This window comes from Pantherophis guttatus, chromosome 2 (assembly GCF_059756535.1).
Source record: "Pantherophis guttatus breed Tessera chromosome 2, ASM5975653v1, whole genome shotgun sequence".
In the NCBI taxonomy this organism is placed as follows: Eukaryota; Metazoa; Chordata; class Lepidosauria; order Squamata; family Colubridae; genus Pantherophis; species Pantherophis guttatus.
This window is the reverse complement of record NC_142064.1, coordinates 166,659,477-166,676,111: the sequence shown is the minus strand read 5'-3', so window position 1 is coordinate 166,676,111 and position 16,635 is coordinate 166,659,477. Positions and strand designations below refer to the sequence as shown.

Below are 16,635 nucleotides of genomic sequence, written 5' to 3'. Positions count from 1 at the left end.
TTCTTTATTGGCCAAGTGTGATTGGACACAGAAGGAATTTGTCTTGGTGCACACGCTCTCGGTGTACACAAAAGAAAAGATACATTCATCAAGAATCATAAGGTGCAACACTTAATGATACTCAAGGGTACAAATAAGCAATCAGGAAATTATCAATATAAATCGTAAGGATACATACAAGCAACAAAGTTACAGTCATAGATAAACAAATAAATGTTCTCCATGACAATCTAGCCCTATCTTTGGTCTTTCAGGTCTTTCAAAGTTGCACTCATAGTCACTGTAATTAAATCCATCCACCTTGCTGCCCCGTCATCCTCTTCCTCTCTTTCCTTCTATCTTTCTCAGCATTAGACTTTTTCCAGATAGCTGGAATTTTTAAGTAAGTAGGCTGACTTATTTTCCCATTTTATTAGGACTATTATCTTTTTTTTTTTTTTTTTGCTTTAATTTATATGCCGCCCTTCTCCAGAGACTCAGGGTGGCTTACAATGCGTTAAGCAATAGCCTTCATACTTTTGTATATTTATACAAAGTCAGTTTATTGCCCCCACAATCTGAGTCCTCATTTTACCTACCTTTGAAAGGATGGAAGACTGAGTCAACCTTGAGCCTGGTGAGATTTGAACTTGCAGTAATTGCAAGCAGCAGATGTTAATAACAGTGCTTTAGTCCACTGTACTACTGATTATCTATCAGTTCTTCTTAAATTCAGCATTATGTTGTATAAAATAGCCTCTAATAAAAGCTTTACTTGCATCCAAGCCATTCTTAAAACAGTGCCTTCATTTAAAATTAGTTTCAAAAAATATTTTACTTTCTTTTTACAGTTCTTCACTATTGCTCCTTTTTATAATAACATTTCATTTAATCTCCATCTAAAATAATTATGTATTTTCTTTTATAAACAAAACTCAAGATTAATTGAAACTAAGTTAATTGATACTAAGCTTTCAAAATGAGATGGGATGAAATATTTATAAAGATGAAGAAAATTATGAAATAAGAAGTCAGAAGGATTTAAAACTCTGTAAAAAATGGTCTGGAGAAGTAAAACAGATGAATAACAAAGTTATAGCAGAAGAAGAGACAGAACCTGAGGACAGAGTTAAGAGAGGAATCAGCCTGGAATTGTTATCATAATCATAATCATAATCATAATCATACATTTATTTGTCAAGCAGGTAAAAGTATAAACATAATTTGAATACATGAAAAGAGTAAGAAAAAAGGAATATTAGGGCGGGGACAGGGGCATGCTGGTGCACTTATGCACGGCCCTTACAGACCTCTTAGGAATGGGGTGAGGTCAACAGTAGACAGTTTAAGGTTAAAGTTTGGGGGGGTTGGGGAAGAAACTACAGAGTCAGGTAGTGCATTCCAGGCATTGACCACTCTGTTACTGAAGTCATATTTTTCAGTCTAGCCAATATAAAAGTCACACCCCCTCTTGTTCTTTTTTCACCACATGTACTTTGGACAGTGAGGAGAAAAAGCAAAGAAAAATGTATGCTCACCCAAAATAGCAAACCTACAGTATCTCTGAAAGTAGCTAGGAAGCAATGGGGCAATGGCCGCAGTGTTTTACAATTGCTTTCCTACAAGATGGGAAAGACATCTGAGACACCAGAAGATGTCAAAGTCGATGTTTCCAGCAAGAGGGCATCGCTCATTATGCAGGTGAAGAGGAAAACAACAACAAATCTGTCTTTTCTACTTTTGCTGTGGAGCCCTGGCCCAGCTGATGGACTTTTGAAGTGTACTGCCTCAATGTGTGGACCCCACTGGAACATGGTGCATACATGTAAGAGCTCTTATCTTCATGCTGCTGCTGGTAGAAGGTGGAAGATGGATTTCTGCCTTACCCGTGCTAATTCTAGATTCTTGTAGTCTCTTCAAACATTCATCTTTATACTCAAGCCATTTAGCTTTGGTTAGCTCAAAATTTCCTTTGACCTGTAAGTAAAGAAAACATATTTAGCCTCTGACAGGATCCTGCCAATTGCCTGTTAAATGAAGTTTTGAATACCCACAACCACAACCTTCAGTTGTCCACTCTGCTATTGTGAAAAGATTTACCCCTGCAACCTTTGAACAATGAAGCAAGCAGGACATGTTAATTGCCATCTGCTGGATTGTTGACACATACTGTAAGCTTTTCATATCCCATTAAACTCTATGGCAGCTTAGCAAAATGGCTGACTTTTAACATCTGACATGAAGCAGAATGTTACAATGTGACAGTCTGAGACAGCTAAAGTAGAGAGGCTAAGCTTAAATAGGCCAGTGTCCTCAGTATGTGGGCACTTCAAGCATGCCTCTCTCTGCTGTCCAATGCTATTTGAGATGACACATTGTCAATACCATTGGTCAGGCAGCTGAAGAGATTAAACTTCTGCTGCTCCCTCTGTATTTTCCTCTGATGCTCTTTGATATACCAGCAATGTCATTTCATCCCAACCTTTCTTCAAAGGACTTGTTGCACACTGTCAATGAGAGCTGGGGTGACAAACTTGCTTCTTGTTTTGTTCTGTGGTCAACTGGATATTTCTGAGAAGCTCACAAGCAGGACTTGAAAGCATATTTCCTGCCCAGAAAATAGAACTTACAGAGACAAGTGGTCTCTGAAACCAGGAGAAAACATTGTGCACATTTGTCAATTATTTTATAGGTACTCCTTGTTTACCTATGGTTTCGGACAAGATTTCTGATGCTAAGGCGTGTGGTGATAAAGCAATGTGTCATGGTGATTATGACAACAGACCTAGCAGTTCCATGTGCCATCATTAGTTGAATCTCACAGAGACATGCATCCCACTGTCATGTAATCATATTTGTGACCTCCCGCAGGCTTCCCCTTTGTTTGTAAGAAACTGGCAGTGCTGATCACATGACTCCAGGATGCTGCAACATGATAATTGCAAGTCAATTGTTGAATACCTGAATTGCAGTCATATGGCCATAGGGACACTGTGAGAGCCACAACTATGAGGACCAGTCGTAAGTGTCTCTCATTGTGCTATTGCAACTATGAACAGTTGTTAAATGAGTGGATATTAAATGAGAATTGCCTGTATTGATCAAATTCCAGTCTGGTTATCCAGAGAGGGGCTATGGAAATTTCCCTTCCCTAGCAAAGTCTGAATTGTAAGGCTGAGAAGACAAACCTTTGCTCCAACAGTCCTCACTTTATGGACTTTTCTGTCCCAGAAGAATGTGCAACTTGCTGCAGTTTCAGAAATAGGTTAAAATAGTCTTATTGCCAGATGTGCTTTCAGACCCCACCAATTGACTCTAGGGGGCCACCTTGCAGTTTAATGATTTTTAATTTTTATTTTGATGTTCTGATTTATTGGTTTATTTATTTAGGTTTACTTTTTGCTGATGTATGCCACCTAGAATCCTTTCAGAGAGAAATAGGCTATAATTACTTTAAAAAAAAACCAGTAACTAAAATATATTCCACTACTTGTATTTATACAATGTGATGAGATGACTCCATGGGTACAAAGAAAACTAGAAATTAGGCAGAGAATCCTACCTAAACCACAACATACTACAGCAAAAATATACAGGTAGTTAAAATATAGTTAGCAAAAACATCTTCAATATTATAATGGTTTGTGGCCCTCCAAAGCTCAATCCTTCCCAATAAAACCTTATTTCTTAGTATTTAATTCCTTTTGTTGGGTTTTCTTGGGTATCACATGAGCAGCATTGACATTGAGTTCATGAAAGGTAACATATGCAAGATCAGCACTGCAAAACTACAGCTAATAGATATGTCAGGCCTGGAAGCCATCTTTTGCATTGGGACTTCAGACCTGCCCACATTTACTGTTGTGGGAAACTGGGAGAAGGGATTGTATGGAGCATGGGTGATATGTAGTCATAATAACATTCCTTTCTCAGAGAGTCAAGGACATCTTGCCCTGTACCTGGAAGGCTGTGACTGGGAGGCATCTCCAGTTGGGACGGTGCTTTGATTGGACCATGTGATATACATGTGGGTGCTTTTGGATGGGGAAAATCTGGAAGCTTTCAGATTTGGGTTTTCTCAGATGTGCCAATATGACATCTCTAATAAAATGGAACTTTGAGGAAAGTCAAACCTCAGAGTCTTCTTTCGTTAGGGGTGCTACTTGGAACCCTGACATTAACCCGAATCTCCTTTAAAATTCAACCAGCCCCCTGGACTCCAGGGTGCTGTCCGGGGTCCTGAGTCCTGAACGTTGACCCGAAACCGGGAGGCATGAAGACTCAGGGAAGATGATAAGATGTGTGATCGGAGAACTTTCACTTGATTGTTTAATCTCGAAGTTATATTGCGAATAGTCTGTCCACGTCTATTGGCTTATATGGGCTTCCTTGTAATTGTTGTTTATGGTGGTTTGAAATGGCAAAAGTGCTGCTCTTTTCCAACATCTTGTACAGTTGAAAGTAGTTGAATAAATAATATATTAACAAAGGAAAGATACAGAATTGATGTATGTTCAAGAGGAGACGTTAGAATTAAATTTACTAACATCATACCAAACACTGAACTTTTAGTTAAAACCCATCAAGCTGAGGAATCCCATTGAATCGTCCTTAGGTATGTAATTTTCCTTTGCAAACTGCTTAATTTAAATGTTTCTTTCTCATATCAAGCAAATGTTAAAAGTTGACAAAAAATATTCCTTAAAAATCCATTTACTTTTTCAATTGTTTTACTTTTGTTGAATGATTTTTTTAAAAAATTGATTACCGGTACATTGTTATAACTATTATGTACTTACATAAAATCCTAATTTGTATATATAATTTGATACATTACAATTTATATAACTAAATAAAAAACATTTAAAGTTATCCAGCAAACACAGTAATAAAGTTAATGTTTAACTTTTAACTTAAACATCCTATTTAGTTTTTCTTTTCCTGCATTGCATAAAAAAGTAAGTATGTATAAAATTCAACAGTAAAGTAACAAGTAAGAAACATGTTGGAGATTAGCACTTGGTAAACTGACATGAAGTTCTTGGAAAAAATATTTTAGATGCTGTAATGTGTCTTTAGCTATAAAGATCAGAATAGTATAAACCATAATAGTCCCTCTGACATTCTATGGAAGTGAAAGCTGGACTTTGAAGAAGCAAGATAGGAAGAGTATTGGTGCCTTTGAACTTTGAAGTTGGAGAAGACTCCTGAGAATACATGTAGACATCCAGGAAAACAAACAAATGGATCATCAAAAACAATCAACCCACAGTTTCTCACTCAAGGCACAAATAACCAGCCTTAAATTATCCTACTTTGGACACATTATGTCATTATAACTCTCTGGAAAAGGTACTAATAATGAGAAAGGAAGAAGGAAAGAGAAAAAGAAGATGTCTAGCAGCAACTTGGTGGATTCAGTTATCCTGGCAATAATGGACTCTTGGAAGATCTTAAGGACAAAATTAGAGACGTATCAACATGGAGAAAATGTATGAATGTAAGATTTGGCACAGACTTGATAGCTGTCATCATATAAAGCATAGATATCAGGGGTGAAATCCAGCAGGTTCTGACAGGTTCCGGAGAACTGGTAGCGGAAATTTTGAGCAGTTCAGAGAACCGGCAAATGCCACCTCTGGCTGGCCCCAGAGTGGGGTGGGAATGGGGATTTTGCAGTATCCTTCCCCCAGGAGTGGAGTGGGAATGGGGATTTTGCAGTATCCTTCCCCTGAAGTGGGGTGGGAATGGAGATTTTGCAGTACTTTTTCCCTGCCATGCCCACCAAGCCATGCCCACCAAGCCACACCATGCCCACCAAGCCACGCCCATAGAACCGGTAATAAAAAAATGGATTTCACCACTGATAGATATAGATACTGTAAAATACATAAACAGCTATATAGCATGTCTATGATATTCAAATTTCATTGAGGTAATTAGGAAAAGGCTCTTTAGGGTGGCAATAATAAAAAAAAAATTCAGGAAACCCTGAACTAAGGTAATATGAATGCTCTCCTGGGCAGTGAGTGAAATGATGTATATTTAAATAGGTATCAATTTCACAAGGTTAAACTCATAAAAGTTATGGGTTTAACAGATTAACAGAGTTGAAAGGAACATTATAGGTCATCTAGTCCAACCCCCCTCTCAAGCAGGAGACCTTCCATGAGTAGAGAACACCAGATTAAAAATGTACTTGTGTCCAAAAGCTAAACTCATCTAGAAAAACAGTAATAACAAATCCACCTGCCCCCAACATTGGCACTTCCAGGATGAGAATCTATTATATATTTAAACTGACTTAAGTCTGAAAAGTCGACATGACTATCAATGGATACATGATATACAAACGGAGGCCCTAATTTTAAAACAGAATGAAGCGTAACATCAAATAGATTGATTTGAGGGGCCATACTTATTTTTGCTACTTCACTGTTTGTGCTGTTGACATGGAAAGTGATTAATTCATGGTGTGATATAAATATAGAAGGCCCACTTAATAGAAAGAATGGAAACTGGCTATTTATAACATAATATATAATCTGTGGTTTGTGACAGTAGCGATTTTGCAGATGTGATGAGTGATGCTTTTGGTCGAACTCCTCCATCTGTGTTGTTTGCTGTTTGAGTCTGCCTGCTGGAACCTTTGGTTTTAAACAAAGGCATATGGACAAATGGTCACTACTTGGATTACAGACTAGTGTCTGGGATGTAACCTGATAAGGAAGCACATTTTAGTAAAAAGTTAATTAAGAGATATATACATTCCAGTGTAATAAATTGATTTAACACTTATGGCTTTCTCCTAAGATATTTTGTCCAATTTTACTGGGTAAAAATGAAACATCTGGTAAAAGGTCAATATCTACTTCAGGCATCTACTATTCTGTGTTAAATAGGTAAGAATCCTCCAGATAGCATGGTGTTAGCAGCTAAAATACTAGAGTGGGAAAAGGAAGATTTGGGGTCCTCTCTTAGGCCCTGGAGCCAGCTAAACAGCCTAAGGCCAGCCTAATAAACATCAAGCTCTGTGACAAAAACTGTGGCAACACCAATCTCTTGTTCCATCGTTCATCAATAACTTCCCTGCATGAACTAGGTGCATGCAATATCAAAGGGCTTCATACCAAGTCAGACAAACAACATCATAGAGAAGGACTCTTCCAACAAACAAGCAAACAAACTTGTCGATCAGGCCAAAGTCAATTCTAGTTAAAAAAAATATGTTTCAGACTGGTCAACTACATGCCTCTAGTATACCTAAATATAAGAGATGGAGACCCCCTAATATTCCCCCCTGAAAAAGGTATTTGATGGCCGGTTGCCCACAACTAAGTGGTACTAAAGTGATACTAAATATCAAGACTATCAGCCATTGATAGAACTATCTTCCATGAATTTACCCAACCTCTTTTTAAAACCATTCGTGTATTGTAAGTGGCAATCACCATGTACGGTGACAATTATTTCCACAAATTAATTATATGCTATGTAAAGAAATACTTTCTTCTGACAGTTCTAAATTTCATTCCAGTCGGTTTTTTGGAGGACCTTTGGCCCACTTTGAGATGCAGAGAAAAGTTTTCTGCGTACTTCCTCTATGCTTTGAGTGATTTTCTACATCTTGATCGTATTTCTCAGTCACCATTAAGTTTCAAATGTATTCCATGTTTGTCCCTTCTCTCATAAGGAAGGTATTTGAACCCCCATGTAGTTTTCCAGCTTCATTATATCCAAATGTAGATGTCTTGCTCGCTCGCTCTCTGAGAGAGAGAGAGAGAGAGAGAGAGAGAGAGAGAGAGAGAGAGAGAGAGAGAGAGAGAGAGAGAGAGAGAAGGCATTACAGTGTTAGCTATTTAATTTTTATTGCTGTTCCTAATGATCTCCAGCACAGAATTTGCCTTTTTTTTTTCACGGTTCCTCCACATTGAGATGAGCCAAAGAGCGTCTTGATTTGTTACAGACATCTCTGATCTCAGGAGCATATATGTGAAATAGGTATTTTTACTCCAGTGTGCATTACTTTAAACTTGAATTGAATTTACCATTCGACTACTCAACTAAATTCACCCAGTTTAAAGAAACTCTTCTCAAGCACTTCACAATTTTATCTTGTTTTTACCATCAATCTGAATAATTGGGTATCATATACAAACTTGGCCAGTTCACTGCTCACTGCTTAAATTGAGATAATTTATGAATAAATTTAAAAGGACCAACCCAGATTTCTGACAGACTCCACTTCTTCTTTCCTTTTATTGAGAAAACTGACCATTTACAAGCAGGCCATTGGGGGATGTCACAAACTGACCATTTTGAGAAGTCAACATTTTCAAGTTGGCAGGAAGATATCAACATTAAAGCCTCTTCTCAACATGGTACTTTTCTGTTAATTAAGCTTTCTCTTTCATCAGGTTCTGGATTACACTGCTATTTATTTTAACAGATGGTTGTAGACATTTGTAATGTTATTTAAAGAGTATCATTAAAAGATAATGAAATTAGAATAAAAACCAAATATGACATCAATCCTGCATAAAAATACACGACTCCAAAAATTTAAAGTACCATAAAGTGTACTGTTAGGGACAAAAATTAGAATCTTTCAAAGCCTGGAAGAACAGAATGGTTTTGATCTGCCATTAAAAACAGACATGTTCATCAATTTGATTTCGTACATCATTGGAATTACTTCACAATATCAATATAGGAGCTACAATTATCCACAGAAATGTCCATACTATATTAACCAAAAATGGAAGATTGGTTGTTCCTTGACAGGGACCCAAGTTTTCAAGTCAGCCTTTGGAACAGAAGCCAAAGTTTCTAAGCTGTCTTTAGTGACTGCTCATACAGAAAACCATTCCAGAGAAGAGCCATTTGTCACTTGGCTGAGTTAATGCCCTTGCCATCGTGTGAGTTGTTAGCACCTTGGCCAAAATCCCATATGCTGGCAAGAAATATGAGCAAATGCCTGCCTTTGCTTCAGCAAGACAGAAATCTCTGTTCCTGAACTGGCTGTGAAATTCTTCATGAGAATTACTGTTCTTTGGAAGGATAGATACTGAAGCTGAAGTTCAAATACTTTGGCCACCAAATGAGAAGAGAAGGCTAATTGGAAAAGACCCTGAGGTTGGTAGAGATTGAGGGCAAAAGGAGAAGTGGATGGCCGAGGATGAGATGGTTAGATAGGGCCATGAATGCAATGAACAAGAATTTCAACAAACTCCAGGACACAGTAGAAGACAGAGAAGCCTGGAGTGCTATGGTCCATGGGCTCACGAAGAGTTGGGCATGACTTAGCGACTCATTTACAACAATTCAAGTCTCTTTCCCATTTTCCCCCATGCAAACATTCTCCAAGCTTGCTGTCATGAACTTCTAACCCCTTTGACCAACTGTTTCTAGCTTTGCTGCTATTTATGTTCATTTTTCTGACATCCCATCTGAGGCAGATGAAGGAGGCAGAAACATGTCTCCAGTCAAAGGATTCCAGTCTCTTCTGCATCTATTCTGGCAATTTATCAATCCAATTTATTATTAGTTGAAGATGGTAAATGGGGTCAGTCCAAAGGATGGGTCCATTGTTCATTAACAGCAGTTATGTAGGCGATGGTACACAATTATTTACATGAGCCGTGAGAAAGGAATCCTCCTCTAGAGGCTGGAGTCACTTGGGTTCTTCCTACTCTTTCCGTTCGTCCTTCCCAATGTAAGCAATTACTAGAGTTTTGTTGGTCAATGAACCTTATCTTAGAGGAATGGAAGTTATGCATGTACGTTGCTGTGCGTGTGTGTTTTCAAAAAACTGCAGTTAACTTAAGGCACAACTTGGCTTTAAAATAAACAGTGGGGACCTTGAAAGGAAAACAAAAAGTACTGTTAGTCATGGACCTCCTCTTATTTGCACATGCTGTCATGTTCATCAGTCATTTGTAGTTTCACCAATGGGTTTTTATTTTTTTTTTCAAAATGTAACAGTGGTAGTTTCAGTTCAGAGCAGAAAACCAGCATAGAAGTGTGGGTTTTTAGTTCTTTTCCCTGCTCAATCGAAGAAAAAAATTAAAATTACTGAACCTAATATCTTTAAGAGGCTCTATTTATACAGCAGACTGAACCAGAAGATATCATCATCATGTAGCCCAAGATGTTATTCAAATCTAATCTGGGTGGGTGGTTTATGATTCAGTCCCAGCAAACTGAGTTAATTCCATAAGCTATGGCCAACTATGGCTATGTTGACTCAGCCACCACGTTGCTGAATTCGCCTCTTGTTCCCTGAGGATGGGGATGGAGTGGCAGGGAGAGAAAAGTGTGGCGATCTCATCTTCCAGCTCAGCCATAAACCAAAAGTTTTAGAAGAATTTCCAGATTGCATTCTGGAACAATATGCCAAGTTTGACTTAAGATTGTTTCTTTATTAGATAAACAAAGGCCATCGGAATCGCAAACAAAAATATCAAGAAAAGTAAACTTTTCAACTTTACTAAGATTAATAGATGCAATTGAGTAAAACAATTAAATAGAATAACCATACAGCCTTCCTTCCTCTCTTTTCAAGATTCCCCAAATTTGAACTTCATACAGAGACTTTTACACCCATCCCACAGCCTACACTCATTAAGCTTTACCAACTCAAGGTTATGGACTAACTATGGACCTTTTTGCATGAATCCTTTCATGGGGCCACAGGCAACTGCTGGGAGCCTGTTGCTCCACTGAACGGGGAAGACACAGTATGCAAACCTTTGCAAATGAATACAAGTCTACCTTAATAATCCAAACAATGCAGATTGAAAGTTCTGTCTGCCGGTAGCTGTTCTATTCTGCCTCCATGCACCTTTCTTGGGCTGTGTTCACCCAACATACAGACCTATGCATAATTGCACTATATTATGTTGAATCACCCAAGCTGTTTTTTCAACTTTAGCCAACCATGTCATCACCTATTTGTGCCATCATATTTTTCGGTTTTCAGGGCTCCTTAAAGGGTGCATGTAACAAAAAAAAAAAAAAAAAAGAGGGAGGGGGTGGATCTTCAGTTGCAACACCAATCTTGCAATCTTGTAATTTTGACCCACTCACACTGTGGACACTCCTGATTCCTTTAATGCCTACTTAACTAGAATTCTTAGTGGATGTGCAAAGGGAGAACAGCTAGAATTCAGTACATTCCAATGTGTCAAAATAAACAGTATTGCTAAGATACAATTAAACTTAGTCTTACCCCACTCGCAATGGCTATAGCTGGACTAGTGCTGTTGGATGACAAATTCCCACCATTTAATTCCCAGTTAAATATAGATTACTGTTTTCCAAGCCTTTTGTGCTCACCCTGAAATATAAAAGATAAGAGCAAATACTTCCAATGGAGTGAGCCTAGTCTGGTCTCTGCTCTCTGAACATCATCCATAACATATCATTCAGACTAGAGTTTCACCCAAAGCATGTAAGAATTAAATGAGCTTGTGCAGATATTGATCACGGGTCTGGCTGGGAGTCAATAAATAATGACCAAATCCCAATGAGAGAGCATGATCACTATATTCCCAGGAACTAAAGAGCTGCTATGTTGCAGAGGTTAAGACATTGGTCTAGGATCACGGAAACCCAGATTCATGACCACACTTGATCATGAAAACATAGTCAATGACTTTGGATTCGGGTTGTACACCCAGGTTGTTTTTGTGGAGATAAAATAAAGAAAGATCCCCACGTAAGGCATTTTGAGTGCCTAGAAATAAAGTAGAATATAAATAGAATAATACAACTGCTGACAGTAATACTGTCTTTCTAAAAGAGCAGCAACAAGGCTAGGAATATTCCTTTAATCATTTTTATCACTGGAATTTCGGGTAGCTCAAAATTGTTCAAACAGCTTGAGCTGGTCTTTTGTTTGTTCCAACTGTTCTTGAAAAGTCTATTAATTCTTATCTAGAACATTGCAATGTACTTGATGGGACATTTTCCTTGAAGGTAACCAAGAAACTATAATAAGGCAGTTTGAGATGACTAAATTATTGAGCTGTTATGTTATTCATTAAAGTATTTAAACTCATTAAACGGGCCTGGTGGCTCAGCAGACTGATAGCATTGTGATTAACACCAGCTGTCTGCAATTACTGTAAGTTTGAATCTCACCAGGCTCAAGGTTGACTCAGCCTTCCATCCTTTCTAAGGTAGGTAAATTGAGGACCCAGTTTCTGGGGGCAATAAGCTGACTTTGTATAAATATACAAAAGTATATTGCTTAACGCATTGTAAACCGCCCTGAGTCTCCGGAGAAGGGCGGCATATAAATCAAATTAAAAAAAAAAAAAGTAGCCCAACTTTTTCTAGGTGTTATACATGAGCCTGAAAAAAGGCTGCTGGTGCTGGCACTACTTTAAGAATTGCCTTAGGCTTAATAAATCAGGTTGTTTTCACAAAGAGCAGAAAGATGCTATTGTTTCAAGTGCTTCTTCCAAATTATTTTCGAAGTGCATACAATACTATAAATATTAGTCTGAAACAGTGCATAGCTATGTTATAAATTTATAAGGACTTCTGGAGTTTCCCAAAATGTTTTTATTTCAATCTTCCTTGGCCAGGGCATCCATGAGATGGGAATTTATAATCCCAGAATTCTATCTTGCATGCAGATTGCTAAATATTCTGGAAGCTTTAGTCCACATATCTGGAGATGAGGAGGTGAAGAGTGGTTGAGGAAGGTTATCCTAATCCCAACCTCACAGGGAAAATGAAAACAGAACACACTAATGAAAAGCAGCTTGGAATGGAGGGAGGGGGTAACTTCATTCTCCCACCTGTTGAAAACAATATGTTATATGGAACTACAAGAATTTTTTGATTGCAGACTCCTATTTTTCATTGTCAGGCATTGATGTTTAGGCCCGTAGAGATATATAATTTTGAAATTTAATCTGAAGGCAATTCAAATCAACTTTCTAAATTGAGTCAGAAATCAAATGAAATCCGATGCGTCTGGATCATTTTTGAATATTTTGGTTCTTTCTGCACATAAACTAAGCTTCTGAAAATTTGCAGCAAATCAATTCACTCTGACAAAGTGAATTCAGGGTTTGATGCTAATTGTTTTTCCAAATCAATTTGAATTGGGAAATTGAATTGGACTGATTGATTGAACCAATAATTCAAATGGGATTTTATATTATTTGAACATCCCTACTGATGTTCGAGCCTCAAATTAAATCTGATGATTCGGTCTTTTTGGATCCTATACCATAAAATGGTTCAGTGGGGTTAACCATGTTTACTTTCTATTATTGTTCATTTAGTTTTGTACTGATCGATCTTACTCAGAAATCTATATACATGGATTGCTCTATAAATAAATATCCTGCTGATTTGAAAGAGTTATGGTTTTGGGATTAAAGTTTGTTTTAAAAAGAATTTTCTATTAATTGGAACATAAAAAGATAAATATCCTAATACTATCAATAATTTCTTTCTGCCTCTGGATCTTGGTATTTAGATCCTATTAAAATAATAAAAAAAGGAAATATTAGTTCTTTGAAGCTAGATGAAGAAATATATGCAGGATGGGAGAATCTAGATTTTGCCTACAGCTCAGTCCCAGTTTTAAACATCATGTCTACACAATAGCACTGAATACAAAATGAATTTTTTTTCTGAGTAGGAAATGTGGCTTAGCCACTACAGTCCCAATCAAAGATGACAACCTGCCCCCCCCCCAAAATGGGATTTTTCTTAGCTTTTTTCAAAATGCATAAAGAACCCCATTTTTCAGGCTTTTTCTTGAAGTCTTAAATGACTTATTCAAACAGGCTAAATAATCATCTGTTGTTTGGCATGTATTGCAAAAATGTAGCAATATGAGCATCAGTCTCAAAAATCAGCTCAGCTCTAATGGTTTCAAATTGAATTGAGCTCTTCAAGGTATATAGGCCTTCATCCCATGAGGTGTGCTATTAAGCCACTTTACTGCATAACTTGATCTGTGCTCTGTGTATCACAACACATAGGAACAAAGAAAGAGTTGACTGGCATAATATCACAAGAGAATAGCAAAGCCTATAATAAAACAAGGCTATTGCTACTTGGTGATAGTAGCTGTTGCCAATATAGCAATGCCAACAATGAAGTATTGCTGTGTAAGTACATCTTTGTTCTTGCTATCAGGGTGATGCCACAGATCAAACTGGGCTGGCATGGCAGCCACTGCTTGCCATACCTATGCTCACTTATCAGGACAGAAATTCAGAGAACTGTGTCAAATAATCCTCAACAGATTGGCTTTCAACCAACTGAGGTCTAATTAATACTGTGTTTCAAGACAGAATGGACTTTTACAATAGCATCTTAAACATGTTTCTAAAAATGAGGAAGATTTTGTACCATTCATACTGAAACCACTTTTATAGGCATAGATCTGAATGCGATCCAGGTGTTCAGATCAACTGAATTATCCATTCTAAGGATGAAAAAGAAAACCCTTTTAGACATTTAAAAATTAAATCAGAACGTTAAATCTAAATAAGTCAACAGCCAAATCTTTAAGTAAAAGTGTAGATTTGGGGGAAAAGACAGTTCCTGGATAAAAAGAAGATCATGAATTTATCTGCATTGCATTTCGGAAAGTCTGAACAAATGGCTGGATTATAATGGACTCTGGGAAGGAATCGCTGCAAAGATTGTAGTAGTGAACCTGAAATATAAAATGTTTGCATCCTAATGACTTATCTTTAGCAGTTATATGAAAGATTTGCATAGGTACTGTTGAAACAAGCAAAAGGGAAATGAGCAGATAAATAACATTTAAGAAGCTGACCAGCTCAAATAAATGAACTGTTATGGAAAAGCTGAATCATACTGACTCTGATTGCAATTGACAAGAAAAGCCACAGCCAATTTGCAAAAACATCGGGGGATTATAAGGCAAGCCGTGCCCAATCACATAAAAGTAAGCATCTACAAATTTCATATTGTTCCGTTAAAGAAGCACTACTTGTGATGATGTCCCACCAAGTGCAAATACTGAAAAATAAGCTCAGTGAAGTGTTCGTAGTTGAAACAGATAATTCTGAAAGTGATTTTCTTACCTCTCTGAATAGAAACAATATTGTGATTGCAAGGAATGATCCGAGCCGCGTCCCGTAGCACTGGATCATGGCGAAGAGAAGGGCGAGCGTTCAGCTTAATCCAAAAAGGTAAACTTCAAAAGCGATCCCTTCAGCCTGCTTTGCTTTGTGAGCGTTTTCAGACTTCTTCTTTTCGCAGTAAAAAAAGAAATGTATATCACTATCGTATCGCACAGACTTTCCCCCACTTGGAATATTTCCTGGTTCTTATAAAGGTAACAGATAACAAAGTTGCTCCAACAACCTGCAGGCGTCTAAGCATTAGGCTTCCTTTGGCTTCTTCTCTGTTGAAAGAATGAAAGAGGGGAGGGAGAGGCTGGGGAGAGTTTACTGTAAACTTTAGAAGCACATTTATTTTTTGTTGTTTTCTCTTCTTGGCCAATAAGGAGTGAGAAGAGCATCAGGCAGCACTTGGAGGTTTTGCTGGGGTGGCTTCTGACTTTTGTCACCCAAGAGGCTCTCTCTGAAAAACAGTTGCTTAAAAGGTAGAAGAGTAAGGGAACAAGGGCAGGAGAGAGAGAGAGAGAATCCACCCGCCTCTTTCTGCAAGAATTTGACAGACCAAGGCTGGTCCTGGCCTCTTGCCAAGGCACAGGCAGCTGAGCAATGTTCTTTAACTCTGTCCCTGAGGTGACTAGACAGGGACTTGAAATATGTTGGTAAAGGAAACCAAGAGGAAATTATGGCCCTTTTTTTTTTTTTTTGCATCCTTTGGGTTGAGGGAGTAGCAGGGGTGTCCAAATTTGGCAACTTTAAGACTTGCAGGTTTCAACTCCTAGAATTCCCCAGTCAGTCATTCTGGGAGTTGAAGTCCACAAGTCTTAAGGCTGGACACCTGGAATAGAACATAGGACTACATTCTATTGATTTGTGTGTGTTATGATCAGATCAGTAAAGCAAGGTGTTTTTTTTCTCCCCTCTCCCATACCCTGACAATATTTGCATATTTACATCCCACTGATTCTGTAAAGCAACAAACAAGGATTTCGGATCATAATAGTTCACACAACCTGAGCTGAATACTACAATATGTATGGAGGACTCTATCAACAAAGAGGGCCATGTCCATACATATTGTAGCGTTGAACTCAGGTTGTGTTAATCAATATGATCCCAAATCCTTTGTAGACAGAGAGTCAAGAGTCATGAAGTGTAAGACTTAGGCCTCATCCAGTAATAGCACCTAGCAAAGTTTGGCTGATTGTAAAAACTAAGTTAATTTAGCCCTACTTAGAACTTGGAGGACAGACAACTTGAAATTAGAGACCTAATTAGAGATTAGGTCAAAAAATATGCCAGAAAATAATGCCAAACTCTTCTATAACATTAACAAGGAAACTGCCCAGATGAATTAACCAGGAACTGACCTTGACTTGAGAATATAGTAATTTTTATAGCATTTCATTTAGACACAATTGTATACTGTCCCTTAATGCATAGCCCTAGGTTGGCAGAATCTGGGACAAGTAACGGGAGCTCACCCGTTACGTGGCACTAGGGATTCGAACTGCTGAACTGCTGACCTTTCGAT

At 37.9% G+C, this 16,635-nt stretch overlaps 1 protein-coding gene across 2 annotated transcripts in view; it reads right to left on the bottom strand.

Moving 5' to 3' along the window:
* Positions 1–15,603, bottom strand: part of GLP2R (glucagon like peptide 2 receptor) — a 35,728-nt gene extending 20,125 nt beyond the window's left edge. Inside the window, exons 1-2 of one of the 2 annotated variants that reach the window (XM_087887249.1) lie at positions 15,066–15,603; positions 1,866–1,956 (exon numbers count right to left, since the gene is read on the bottom strand). In XM_087887249.1, coding sequence (XP_087743375.1) covers positions 1,866–1,956; positions 15,066–15,134 — 160 coding nt within the window. In that variant the 5' untranslated portion in view covers positions 15,135–15,603. The remainder of the gene's footprint in view (positions 1–1,865; positions 1,957–15,065) is intronic. The other variant, XM_087887250.1, reaches the window with a different exon arrangement.
* Positions 15,604–16,635: the final 1,032 nt, after the last annotated feature.